Consider the following 14,904-nt stretch of genomic DNA (forward strand, 5'->3'; position numbering starts at 1 on the left):
CGCTGCCAAAGAATTTCTAGTCAAAGCGGGATTATTATGTTACAATGTAGTAGTATAAAGGTGACACGTGTTAAAATTTAATGATTAATTCTTATTTCTTGAACATATTGTGCTACATTACAAAAATAGTTACGTATAAATTTTGTCATCAAAGTTAAAGAAGGAATCGTCCCTGTCTGCCATTTTCTTCCGAGGGTGATATTGCTTGGGATCCAAACTAGAAACCTACGCTATTTGAATCCACAGCTCTTTCCATTGTATCAGTTTGAAAATCGGACCCTTTGTGCTTGTAGTTGTAAGAAGAATCCCATAAGAATTAATGCCATGAGAATGGACTGGTACTCATTAGCAATGAAGATGTGAAAGAAAACAGTACAGAATTAATGTGTTAACTCCTTGAGGACACTAGACTAGATAAGTGTATTATTAATTAATATTCCTAATTTAAGTAAGGCATGTTTTCAAATATAATTAACCAACATTAATGAAAATCCCTAATTTAAGGATTGCATGCTTTTCTATTTATAATTAAATTTTGTATCATTAGAAATCCAAATTGTCATAAGTCATAACCCAACTTCTTTCCATGGCAAGCATTGCTTGTATTAACCAGAAATATAAAGTGAATTCCCCTGGATGTATAAAATATTTATCATCAGAACATTTTGAAAAGAAAAGCTGCAAATTGACTAGAAAACATGTCCTGGAACATTTCACGGGCTTGAAACAGGGGCCGCTTTGTGAGCATAGACCCATGGAATCGGCATGAACCATATGATAGCAGAAGAGTTGGTCAGAACTTAAAAAAAAACTTAGAAAGATGAGAGATTACCCAGTGAAATCGAAAAGGTTACCTCATGCAGAGTGTAGTGAGACTTTGTCAGAAGGTCGAGAAATTTGGGAAAGCAATCGGTGCTAAATGAGAGAGCTGAATCCAAAGTGATCAGAGTTTTGCACTGAGGAGAAAGTGAGATAGAAACTGATGAGTTGAGAATAAAAGAGGATTAGGAGGCTGCCCAGCGGGATATTAAGGTGTGGATTGGCAAATCAAAGATTAGTAAATGCATGTCTATGCGGAGAAGGTCTTGGTCCGGCGGTTCGATCACGTTATACTGCATTTTCACAAGTAAAATAAGGATCCTCTGGATTTGGGGTGGAATCAGTTTAAGGCCGGGTGAAACTCCAATGCACAAGTCTTCCTTTTTTTGAGAATAGTCGCATGGATGATGTGATCAGAGTCCGCGGTCCCAGACTTTCTCATCAAAGTGGGAATGTCACATCAGATTTTGTGGGGAAAGACTTTCACATCAGATTGCGCCGTCAAAGACTTTCTCGTCAAAGTGCAACAGTTACATTAGAATGCACTGCGAAAGACTTTCTGGTCAAGATGAAACTATTATGTGACTAGATGCTACACATGTTAAAGATTAGCTTTTATTTCTTGAACATTTCCAATTTTTAATTGAATAGCAAAATAACTATATATAAGTTTTTGTTGTCAAAATGTAAAGCATTAAGTCAAATATTATGATGTGCTAATTCTAGATGCTTGAGAATGATAAAAATTTCAATCGGGTAATTCCATGGACAAAACTATAGAATTATATGTGTGGAAGGGTAAAACCGTAACACAAGTATTAAAGAAAAAAGTATATTAAAATATTTATTTCCTATTCTGGTTTGGACAATTGGAAGATTAATCATCTAATATGGCTGTACTTTCCTTTTACTTTTCTTTATAGATTGAATACAGGGTATCCACTCTTTATGTAGTCGCTTGGAGGGGAGATTATGCTGCAAAGTTTATGAAGGAAAATATTGGGGGCTTTATTATATAAGGACAAATAGGAGGGGATAAAGATAAAATGGTTCAGCATCTCTAAATAAGAACAAGCCTATCCAGTTATTATGACTGTGTTATTCTCCAATAGTGACATTGACCATGTCCGTCCGTCTTCGACAGTTACATTGACCGTGGGTGCATTTTTTTTGCTAAATTGGTCTCTAATGGAGTTTTTTATTCACTTTTGTGCACTTGACATAAAAAGATAAATTGTGAGGAAAAACATAAAATAAAATGAAGCAACGAAAGATGGACAATCTGCATAATAGTGGCATACAATAGGTTACTGTTCAAGAGTGACATCCATAAAAGTTGCGTTTAAAGTGGACCGGCATATCAATTTGATTCCTCCGCTCACACCAAAAAATAATATTTTTAATTATTTATATTAATTTAACAATTCAAGATAAGAAAGGGACTTTAAAATCATTTTCTCAAATATTGTTCAATTTACTAAATAGAAGCAAACTGAACCACGCTATATCTTGCATTGTATTGCTAGTCAGCACAATATCTCAAGACATAAACTAACTCCACTCCACCAAGTTTTCTCTCGAAAATGACACATAAGCTAAGCTAGAAAGTAGATGCAGATAGCATCAGACGTGGCAATGAAAAGGGTTGGAAATTTGACACCCAAATGCTCTCTATAAAATATATATTTTTTATTTTTTTATTTTTTTTTTCAAATGAGGCTTTGTGTTGCACAGCAAAACATAAAAGATATTTACCAAGGAGTAATTTGACATGTTCTGGATTAGTAATCGATAATATGATTTGGCTTTGTGTTGCTACTTTTGTTATGCTGACAAGTCCATCTCCAGTTATGGACTATATCCCAAATATACTTCTAAAATAATACAAAATTCATCTTCAACTATGGACTATATCCCAAATATACTTCTAAAATAATACAAAATTCATCTTCAACTATGGACTAAATAAAATTTTGGCCAAATTTGGAGGGCCACATTTGGCCCTTTAGCTCTCCAACCGGGCCACAATTATCCCAGCTTTGGGGCCAAATTTTTTGTGGGCCCCATACATGTGCTTTTGAAGAAGATAAATTATCAAGTGTGGGCAAGAGCACGAATCATCTCGTTCAAATGCATATCCAACAGCCAATAATAAAAGCCTTTTTAAATGTTTTCAATTCGTGTTGTTTAAGAAAAATTTATAAAAAATTATTGGTCATGACCATCGGAGATCAGACCATTTAAACCCAACTTTTATTTTTATTTTTAATGTGGTCACCTTTTTAAATGTTTTCAATTTGTAAAAAAATTATAAAAAATTACTGGTCATGACCGTTGGAGGTCAGACCATTGAAACCCATCCTTTTTTTTTTAATTTATAATTATTATTAATAAATGTGGTCACCTTTTTAAATATTTTTAAGTGTTGTTTAAAAAAATAATAAAAAAATAATTGGTCATGGAATATTGTCTATAAATAGTAGTTTAATTAAATTAAACAATACATAGTTGTGGAATATATGAGTGTTGTACTATAGTTTTTCTCAAAATAATAAAATATAAAGGACCCTAACCCTGCATGGCTGGAGATGGAAAAATTTAACCGTCCTATGACTAGAGATGGCCTAAGCACCCTATTTATAAGCACTCCATTTTTATCTCCGTCTCAGAAATTAAATGCTCCATTTCAAAAAATAAAATTAAAGCCACTACTGCATTAAAAATCTCAGGGTACGTTGCTCTTGTTACTTAAGCCAATGCATGCTTTCCATTTTTCTAATAAAAAAAGAAGAAAACAAAAACTTCTGGCCACAGCATGCTCTCCATTTTTCCCATAAAAAAAGAAAGAAAGAACAAAATTTCAAGCCACATCATACACTGTGGTGTCATCGACAAGCAAATGGGCGGGGCTGGAAGTCTTACACCTAATCACGACAAGTATTGCAAGTTGAGATCCCCATACTACTATAAAGCTTGAAGCCCCATGCCGTGTTGTTTACCAAACGATCAGAGCTAGATCTGAGTTTCTTCTTGTTAATTCCATCGAGCCAGGAGCTTTTCTGTTGCATACTTGAGTTTCTTAAATGGAGTTCTGCCTCTCACACATAATTGTTTTTCTCACCGTAAGCTCTGTGTTTTAAAAATTCTCTATGAATTTCAATAATTTTTTTTCTTCATACTAATGATAGTTCAACTTCAACTGTTGCAGCTCACACTGTTGGCGAGGGCAAGCTGTGCTGCTGCTGCCAGAGACCCAACGCAAAGAAGTTTCTTCTTGGAGAAAGAAATGCAACCCGGCACAACCATGAAATATAGCTTAGGTAGAAATATAAATGGGGGATGCTTCCTGCCCCGAAAAATTGCTCAATCGATCCCCTTCTCTTCCGCAAAACTGCCAGAAGTTGTCAACAAATTTTCTATGGAGCCAACGTCCGTGGAAGCCGCTGTAATTCAGGAAACCATTCAAGATTGTGAAAGTGGAACCCTTAATGGAGAGGACAGATATTGCGCCACCTCCTTGGAGTCAATGGCTGACTTCGCCATGTCCAAGCTGGGAAGAAACGTTCAAGCATTCTCGACAGAGGTCGAAAAGGGAGCCACCCTGCAGAAGTACACAGTAAAGCCTGGCATGAAGAAGGTGAACGATGGTGGCAATTTCATTTTGTGTCACAAGCTGACCAACGCGAATGCTGTCTTCTTTTGCCACACATTTGGACAAACTAGGGCTTATGTGGTGCCTCTAAAAGGTGCTGACAGGACGACCGCTAGCGCAGTAGCAATCTGCCACCTGGACACATCTGCATGGAACCCCAAGAATCATCCCTTACAAGAGGTCAAAGTTAAGCCAGGAACCGTCCCTGTGTGCCATTATCTTCCCCAGGGTCATATTGCTTGGGTTCCAAAATAGAAAGAAATGTCCCCTTAGCCTTTGTGGTTCTAAATGTAAAAGAATCCCATAAGAGGGCTAGCTACTTGTATGCGCTCAAATATAAATAAGAAGCAATAAGAATGCCCTAAGAATATGGGGTTGTTTTCCTTTTTTTCGTACCTGAAACACTTTATTTTTCTATAAATAAAATCCAAATTTTTTATTGTAAGTAAAACTCAATGACTATGATTCAACCAAGCAAGTTGTTTGGCAAAAAAAATAGAAAAAAGGGAAGTTTGGAAATGATGGACCCTTTGTGGTTCTAGTTGTAAGAAGAATCCCATAAATAAAAGAGAGAATGCACATAAGGTTGCGATTGATTTATGGGAAAGGAAGGCGCCTAAGAATCCTTTTCGTGAACTAAATAGCGCCTAAGAATTAGTTGTTAATGTCTAAGAGGCCTTCATTAGAGAAATAATTAACAGTTAGACTATAATTAACTTAAAATCCTAGCATTGCCCCTTCGATCATCACCTTCTAATATTCTTTGGAACGCATCTTGATCAGTCTATATGGAAGCACAAGTTGGCGGATTCAGAAATTTTTATAGGGGTAGGCTAAATCTTTTTTTACAGATGAGATATATTATAAGACTTTTTTTCTCTTGAAACAAAAATGTAAATAAAATTTTATAAATCAAACAAAGCCACAATACGAGCAAATATAACACAATGAAGTACAAAATATAAATAAATACCAAACAATCTCAAAAAAAACATTGTCGTACAAAACTATCCTTATCAACAAATCTTAAAACAATGGTCATTTGCTCTGCATCTTTTGCTTTATCAACAAGATACAATAAGTTGATTCCCCAAAAATACTAGACATTAAAAATCATATATGCTAATTAATAATTCAAGTTGCAAAAATAAAACATATATCAACAATCTCCAAAAGTTTTCACTCAAACCCTAAATCATAAAAACTTAACAACAACAATTAAAATTGGAATTGAATATATATATATATATATATATATATATATAAAAACTTACCAAGATTGAAGAACCCACTCAAGATAGGTTGGTACAATTTTTCAGAGGATGAGAGCTATTTCCTCTAGGATCTAGAAGAAATTTTTTGATGTTTGCTCAATGTGGGCGTAGCCCAATATCAGTACGATTAGAATAGCTCAAGTTGATAGAGCCTTAGCGTGAGTTCTGCTTCTAATCAAATTTATATAGGTTTGGATTGGATTGACGTTTATTATTTCCTATATGCTTCAAGAGTGGGCTTATTTTAAATAGAGGACTGAGCTATTATTAATTTATTAAAAAAAGAAAAACAATGCATGTGTGGGCTATATTTATTGAGTGTTGCTATTTCCACCCCGTTGTCCTATTTCCCCACCCACCATATAAATTTGAAAAAAACAAAATCTTATCTTTCTATCCATCATTATTTATAAAATACTCTTAAATTATTAAAGTAAACTAATAATAAAATAATATTTAAAAAAATAAAAAACAAAAACAAAAATCCTCTCTCCCCCCTTCCCAACGCAGCCCCACCCCTCCAGCAACACTACACTAGCCATCAACCCCTCCCCTACCTCTTCACCCTTCACCCTTCACCCTTCACCCTTCACTGGTTTGAGCAAAATCCTCAAAAAACTTAGTTATTTGTGCAGAGCTTCTTTACTCTCTGCACAAACTTGGGGTTGAGGGTTGGAAGCTACAAGATTAAGCAAGATTAATACCAAAAAAATGCGAATTCACCTCTACACAAAACTCTTGCGAATTCACCTGCACCCACCTTGCGAATTCACCTCTAGTCTAATATCAATAAAATACTAACTCACCACGAATTCAGAAGAGAAAAAAAAAACAGAAAAAAAAATTCTGGAAAGAAAAAAATAGTAACGAAGCAGAGAGAGAGGCTTTAATCTCATACACCAAGTGAGTTCGTCAGCAGCTCAGAGGACCTGGTCAGGAAGGGGGAGAGAGGACAGAGAGTTTTTGTTTTAAAAAATGTTGTTTTATTTTTATTTGAAATGTTTTAAAAAAGTTTTTAACTTAGGTCTTTAGAAGTAATTTTACAAAGAGATAAATTTATTTTTAAAATTTTTAAAATAAAATGAGTGAAAAAATAAGAAAAGTGGGTGAAAATAGCAACATTCTATTAGTTTAATGCAATAGGCTAATATTTTATTTAAATAAGAATAAACCAATAATAATAAGACCATAATATTTCATAAATGTTCCCCTCCAGCCTAACCTTAGGTCCGCCTTCAACAGCTTTATATTTATTTTAATCGGCCATGAAAAGATCGCACTTCCAACTTTCAACTGACGTGCAGAGGAACCAGAAATTAAATGTTCTCTTAAGCATGACAACTTATTAGTGTATAAGCTGTGAGCTAAGTAAATAAGCCTTGTTCTTAATTGAGTATTCATTTAGTCTTGATTATGACTGATGTTAGGCGTTAGTAATGCTAAGTGGTAGTTGCCACATGTAAGAATTCTAGATAGCAGTTTTGGATGAAGGGCTGTGATTCTCTGTGATGTCAGAGAATCCAGCTATCCTTTCTGTTATAGCTCACACTGAGCATGCTTATGTAACACACAGAAATGCAACATAGCAAAATACTGTTACATTGATTCTCACTCTCTTTTCTCTTGCTTTCTGCTCTCTCTTCCTCACTCAATATACTGAGAACACTAACATGGCCTCAGAGCCAGGTTGGATCTGAAATCTGGGCGTAGATTGTGTGATGCTGCTGCGATCGAGCTGCACTCAAGCTCGTTCTGGTTCAGGTGAACTTGCTGAACCACATTGTTTTTGATTTTCAGATTTGTATCATCTAAGCTTAGAGATGGCTAGATCTGGAGGTTCTGAAGTGAGAACTCCAATCTTCTCCGGTGAGAACTACGAGTTCTGGAGAATCAAGATGGTGACAATCTTTAAATCTCATGGTTTATGGAAGTTAGTTGAAAAGGGGGTCACGACCTCTGATTCAAAGGAGAAGATGGCTGAAGGAAGCGCAACAGAGGAAGATGATGAGAAATCTGTAGCAGAACACCTGCGAGATGCTAAAGCTCTGGGCATTATCCAGAATGCAGTCTCGGATCAAATATTCCCTCGAATTGCCAATGCTGATACAGCAAAGATGGCATGGGATCTGCTATATGGTGAGTATCACGATGGTGATCAGGTACGATCAGTTAAACTCCAAAATCTTCGACGTGAATTTGAGTATACTAGGATGCGTGATGATGAAACGTTATCTGAGTATCTTACAAGGTTGAATGAACTTATTAACCAAATGAAGACGTTTGGTGAGGCATTGCCTAATGAAAGACTTGTGCAAAAGGTCTTAATAAGTCTTAGCAAACCTTATGATCCTATCTGTCTTGTGATTGAGAATACGAAGTGTATAGACAAAGTTGAATTACAGGAGGTTCTGGCAATTCTTAAGAGCCAGGAACAACGGTTTGATATGCACACTGTTGATGCCACTGATAAGGCTTTTGGTTCTTTTTCTGTGAATCCAAAAGGTCAGCAACAGAAGAGTAATTCTCAGTCAAGTGGAACTAAGAAAAACTGGAATGGAAAGGGCAAGAAGTGGGATTCAAAGCCTCAGTCTCAACAAAAGTCATTTGCTAATCCTGCACAGAATTCAACCTCTGCAGGATTCATGAAACAAGATACAGTTAAGCCACAATGCAAGGTGTGTTCTAAGTTTCATTTTGGAGAATGTCGATACAAGGGACAATCCAAATGTCACAACTGTGATAGGTTTGGACATTGGGCTAGAGAATGCACAGCAGACAAGGTTGTTCAGAAGGCAAACTGTGCTAATCAGGTAGAAGTAACAGGAAATCTGTTCTATGCTAACAGTGCAATTACTGAGATCAAAGTGAGTGGGAATTGGTACATTGATAGTGGCTGCAGCAATCACATGACTGGAAATGCTGAGCTTCTTGTGGATGTCAAGACAAATGTCACTGGAAAAGTCCAAATGCCCACTGGAAATTTGGTAGATGTTGCTGGAATAGGATCACTCATGATTGATACAAATTCTGGCAGAAAGTGCATCAAGGAAGTCATGTTTCTACCTGGTTTGAAGGAAAACTTGCTGAGTGTGGGACAGATGGATGAACATGGATATTTCTTGCTATTTGGTGGAAGAGAGTGTTGTATCTTTGATGGTCATTCACTTGACTGTCTAGTTATCAAGGTTAAGATGAAAAATAACAGATGCTATCCTCTGTCTCTAATGCAAGCAGATCACATTGCATTGAAGGCTAGTGTGACTGAATGTACCTGGATTTGGCATAAGAGACTAGGACATCTAAACCTTAGAAGTCTCAAGCAGCTTAGAGAAAAGGAAATGGTGCATGGTCTTCCACATCTTGAAGATGTAAATGATGTATGTGCAGGATGTCAAATGGGAAAACAACACAGAGATTGGTTTCCAAAAGAACAAGCTTGGAGAGCTAAGAATCCCCTAGAATTGATACACACAGATTTGTGTGGTCCCATGCAAAATGAATCAATTGCTGGGAATAAATACTTCATGTTGCTTATTGATGATCACACAAGAATGTCATGGGTTTATCTCCTAAGACACAAGTCTGAGGCACTAAACTGTTTCAGGAAGTTCAAGGCAATGGTGGAGTTACAATGTGATTTCAAAGTGAAATGCCTAAGGAGTGACAGAGGGGGAGAATTTCTCTCAACTGAATTCAGCAAATTGCTGGAATCTGAAGGCATACAAAGACAGTTATCTATTGCTTATACTCCACAGCAAAATGGAGTAGTGGAGAGAAAGAATAGAACAGTAGTAGAGATGGCAAAGGCAATGCTTCATGATAAAGGCATGCCATACTTTCTCTGGGCAGAAGCTGTACATACAGCTGTCTATATTCTAAACAGAACACCTACAAAAGCTCTTGATAGCATGACTCCTTTTGAAGCTTATAGTGGCAGAAAACCAGGAATTGGTCACTTAAAGGTGTTTGGATCACTCTGTTATGTGCATGTACCAGCTGAAAGAAGACAAAAGCTTGATGGAAAGTCTGTCCAAGGTGTGTTTGTGGGATATGCAACCTGCGAGAAAGGGTACAGAGTATTTGATCCAAGCACTAAGAAGCTGATTCTGTCAAGGGATGTAGTTTTTGATGAAACCAAGTCCTAGAACTGGAAGGAAACTTCAGAAAATTCTGTTGCTATGACCTATGTTCCAAAGCAAGCTGAAAATGGATTTGAAGTGACTCCACATGAGTTGACTGAAGTCGAGAGAAGTCCTTCTAGTCCCTGTATTTTCTCTCAAGCTGAAGAACAAGAGAATGTCATTCATGAGCATGCAGATACCTCTCAGCCCTATGATCATACTCCTTTAAAATGGAGAAACATAAATGACATTCTTGCACAATGCAATCTCTGCATTGTGGAACCTGAAAAATATGAGGAGGCTGCACAGGATAAGGCTTGGATAAAAGCAATGGAAGAAGAGCTGTCCATGATTGAAAAAAATAAGACTTGGGAGCTTGTAGACAGACCAAGTGATAAGCAGGTTATTGGTGTGAAATGGGTGTTCAAAACCAAGTTGAACTTAGATGGTTCTGTACAGAAGAACAAGGCAAGGCTGGTTGCTAAAGGGTATGTACAGAAACCAGGCATTGATTATAATGAAACATTTGCTCCAGTTGCTAGACTAGATACAATCAGAACACTGATTGCTCTTGCTGCACAAAGAAGCTGGAAGCTATTCCAACTAGATGTTAAGTCTGCTTTCTTAAATGGAATATTGCAGGAAGAAGTGTATGTTGATCAACCTGAAGGGTTTGTGATTAATGGCAAGGAAGATAAGGTGTACAAACTGTACAAGGCTCTTTATGGCTTGAAACAGGCACCTAGGGCCTGGTATGGAGAGATTGATAGCTATTTTGCTAAGTGTGGGTTTGAGAAAAGCTTAAGTGAAGCAACTCTCTACACTAAAACAAGGGGAGAACATGATATACTAATTGTCTCCATTTATGTGGATGACATTGTGTATACTGGAAACAATCAAGAGATGCTAGATGAGTTCAAAGAAGATATGAAGGAGAAGTATGAGATGTCAGACTTGGGTCTTCTTCATCATTTTCTGGGAATGGGGGTGATTCAAACAGATTCTAGCATTTTCATTCATCAAAAGAAGTATGCCTCTGCTTTGTTGGATAAGTTTGGATTGAAAGAATGCAAATCTGTTTCTATTCCTCTTGTGGCTACTGAAAAGTTAAGTAAAGAAGATGGAAGTGGTGCTGCAGATGAAGAGCAGTACAGAAAACTTGTAGGCAGTTTACTGTATCTTACTGCTACAAGGCCAGATGTGATGTATGCAGCTAGTCTGTTAGCTAGATATATGCATGGACCGTCAAACAAGCACTATGGAGCAGCTAAGAGAGTGCTCAGATATGTCAAAGGAACATTGGACTATGGTTTGCATTATATGAAAGGCAAGAAGCACTACTACATTTTAACCTTTGCGCGACGAATAAAAAAACGTCGCGCAAAGTCTCATTTAGTCGCACTAACTTCACCGCGACAAAAAATTCGTCGCGCATGATCCGTCGCGCAAAGATCGTGAAGAAAGCCTTTGCGCGACCAAGAAAACTACTTCGTCGCGCAACAATGTGCGACGTGTAAACCTTCGTTGCACCAAAGATATGGAGACGAAACAACTGTTCGTCGCATAAAATTTGCGCGACGAATACTTATTCGGCGCACTTATATTTGCGCGACAAAAAAAAAATTCGTCCCGCAAAACTTGTTGCGGAGACGTCTGTTCGCCGCAGAAAAATTAGCGCGATGAGAAAGGTTTCGTCGCTCATTTGTTTGCGCGACGAAAACTTTGTCTTCGCGCAAAACCTATTTGAGCGACGAATAGCCTTCGTCGCGCAAAACATGTTTGAGCGACGGATACGTTTCGTCGCGCAAAACGTGTTTGCGAGACGCATGTATTCGTCGCGGAAGAATTAAAAGTAAAAAAAGTTGAATTTTTAATTTTTATTTTTGTTACTTTTGGGTTTGCGCGACGAAAAATTTGCCGTCGCGCAAAAATAATTTGACATTTTTATTTTTTTTTTGTAATTTTTTTATTTTTTATTTTAAATAAAATTGGTTATTTTTTTATTGATTAAACAATGAAATTGCAATAAAAATAAATTAGAATAAAATTTTGTTATAAAATAAAATAAATGTATTACAAATAAAATAAATGTTTATGATGAAAATAAATACACTAATCAAATAATGAATCAAAATCAACCGTGTCGTCACCAGGATGCGGCTCGGAGGTCTGGGCATTCATCGGGGCAGTGGTCTGATGGGGCTGCGCGGGATGGACGGGCGCGGAAGTCGGCGCATCAAAACGCGGGAATGGAATGCCGGACTGTACGAGGGACTGCATAATGACCGACATCTGGCTCCGAAGAGTGGCCATCTCTGACATCTGGCTCCGAAGAGTGGCCGCCTCTGCTGTCAAAGCAGTGACCTGACTGCTTGACCGCGCCGATGAACGAGGTCTAGGTTCCCTCCGCCGGGCATTCCCCATCCCTCGACAATATGTCCCCCGCCTCCTCCCGAGAGTCTGATCCAACGTCTCCGTCAAGATCTGAAATCCAGCATCCTGTGGAGGAGCCACAGACTCGATCGGAGTCTCAGGAGGAAGCTGGGAGGCGGACTCCTGAAGAACCAAATGGCTCCTCTCCACCATCGTCGTCTGTTGAACATAACATAAAATATAAATTAAAACATGCATATAAATTGAATGTGCAACATAAGAATTAAAATTAAATAATACTTACATGAAGGGACTCGGCCAACTCATTCCCGGGTCGAACATAAACGTCACCAAAGACGCCGATCTCTGGGAACTTGGACCCCTCCTAAATTGAACAAAAGAAAAAAAATATTAGTATGAAAAAAATAAATTCATAAAAATGATATTAAAAATGAAATAAAAATTTTGTGATTATTACCCGACGACGGGCATCCATCCTGTACGAAAAGGGTCTGGAGCCGGAATGGTGGAGAAGGGTCTTCTTCTTCCTATTACCCTTATTCACTTGGGCTTTATTCTGTTATACAAAAAATGAAACGAATTAGTTAAAATATAAAAAAATTAAATAATAATGAAATACAAAAATAAAATAAACATTAATAAGTAATAAGTAATAATTACACAAATATAGTTGAAAAAATACCGCAAATTCGGGCGCTTGAAAATGAGCGCAGAGCCACTCCCAACTATCCTCCCGCTCCTCAAGCTCCTTCGGGCAACCCTCCTGAAGAGCGACTTGCGGATCATCATATGCCTGAAAATGGTGGTGCAAGTCGCTCTTCCACTGCTTGTACCTCTCAGCGAAGAGTCTGTTGACGTACGTCAACGACTCTTCTTCGAGATCCTCCAAGTTATAGTTCGTCTGCAATCAATTAATTAGATACGTTAAGTAATAGAAATATACAAAATTTTAAAGACAAATAATGAAAACGTAAGGTACATACCGACAACTGGCCGCGACCCTCCGCCTTGATCTCGTCAGGCATGACCCTCCAAGACTTCCATTGCATCGGGCAATGGGTCCGCACGACGTGGCCAATGTCGGGGGCCAAGGAGCTATGCAACTCCGCCGTCGGTGCAGCCCGATGGCGCTCGTCGTATCCGATGCTGATACGACTGTTTGTCGCCCGAGTGACCTTCGCCGTCTTCAGCTGACGACACGGTCCTCGAGTGTTCTTCTTCGCTGCAAAGAAAAAAGGTATTAATGTTAAATAATATTTATTGTCAAATTTCAAAATAAAATTAACAATACAAAAGTGTAGTTATACCTGGCTGTGATCCCGAGGCACCAGTACAGTCGGTCGATGTCGTCGTGTCCATGGTGTCGGTGGGCCGGTGCCGCCGCCTAGCACTAGGTGGCTGCGCCACGGATGACGCAGATGACGCAGGCGCCTGGGACGCCTCGTGACCAACCACCACGTGGTCCAGCAAAGCTGGAGCAGTGGCAGAAGATGCCGCCTGAGCAGGGGGATCCGAACTCGGTGCAGTCGTCATCGACCTACCACGCCTAATCAAATCTAACATCTGCACATATAATTTCGTTCCGAATTTAAACTAATTAATTAAAAGCATAGCATGACCTAGGGTTTGGAATTTCGGAGTATCTGGGACTCCGATCAACGATCGGTCGAATCCTAAACGATCCTAGAAACACAAAAGTACAACTACGTAAGTTTCAGTTCGATCCAACGGTCCGAACATATCAAACCTGGAAATCGAACAATAGGCGAAATCCGATCAAGACTCAAACGGCAACCAAATTTAAACCGGCCAAAACCTAGGGTTTTAATTCGCCCAAAACCTAGGGTTTTAATTCCTATTTCCTATAGCGAAAATTCACAAAATCCTAACCAACCATCAGCTAACCAGTAACATATCCATCCAGCCAATCAATCATAACAAACATACAGAAATCAAAACACAGATACAAAATCAAAATCAAAATCAAAACTGACAGAAATCATCATAACACAAATACAAAAATAAAAACTGAATTAACACATTCTTAAATGGACAGAGTCGATAGAGGCTTACAGTGGCGCGGTGGCAGCGGTGGAGGTCGCTACAGTGGCAGCGGAGGTGGCTGAGGTGGCAAGGTGGCAGCGGCGGTGGCTGAGGTGGCAAGGTGGCAAGGTGGCAAGGTGGCTACGGTGGCAGCGGCGGTGGCTGAGGTGGCAGCGGCGGTGGCAAGGTGGCAGCGGCGGTGGCAAGGTGGCAAGGAGGCTACGGTGGCAAGGTGGCAAGGTGGCAAGGAGGCTACGGTGGCAAGGTGGCAAGGTGGCAAGGTGGCAAGGAGGCTACGGTGGCACCGGAGGTGGCTGAGGTGACGGCGGAGAGAGAGGGCTGAGGGAAGGAGGAAAAACCAGAGAAATGGGGAAGAAGGAGGGCTCGGGTCGTTTCTGCAGATTTAATCGAGTTTGCGCGACGTACGACACTATTCGTCGCGCAAGATTCATTAATGAATATTGCGCGACGAATAGTCCGTCGCGCAAAACGACTATTCGTCGCGCAAAGGTTTTGATCGCCGCCAAAATTTTGGGATTTAGGGTTTACAGCGAGGCGGAAACTGAAGGGTCAGCGAATTTTGCGCGGCGAATAACTAAAG

The 14,904-nt window shown here is 38.9% G+C and overlaps 1 protein-coding gene across 1 annotated transcript; it reads left to right on the forward strand.

The window, feature by feature from the left end:
- The first annotated feature begins 3,746 nt into the window (after nucleotides 1-3,746).
- Nucleotides 3,747-4,855, forward strand: LOC117614849 (BURP domain-containing protein 3-like). Its single transcript, XM_034343765.1, has 2 exons — nucleotides 3,747-3,941; nucleotides 4,028-4,855. The coding sequence occupies exons 1-2, from the start codon at nucleotides 3,903-3,905 to the stop codon at nucleotides 4,724-4,726; spliced, it is 738 nt and encodes a 245-aa protein (XP_034199656.1). The 5' UTR covers nucleotides 3,747-3,902; the 3' UTR covers nucleotides 4,727-4,855.
- The last annotated feature ends 10,049 nt before the right edge of the window (nucleotides 4,856-14,904 follow it).

The sequence above is a fragment of the Prunus dulcis genome, chromosome 1 (assembly GCF_902201215.1).
Source record: "Prunus dulcis chromosome 1, ALMONDv2, whole genome shotgun sequence".
NCBI classification, from domain to species: domain Eukaryota; kingdom Viridiplantae; phylum Streptophyta; class Magnoliopsida; order Rosales; family Rosaceae; genus Prunus; species Prunus dulcis.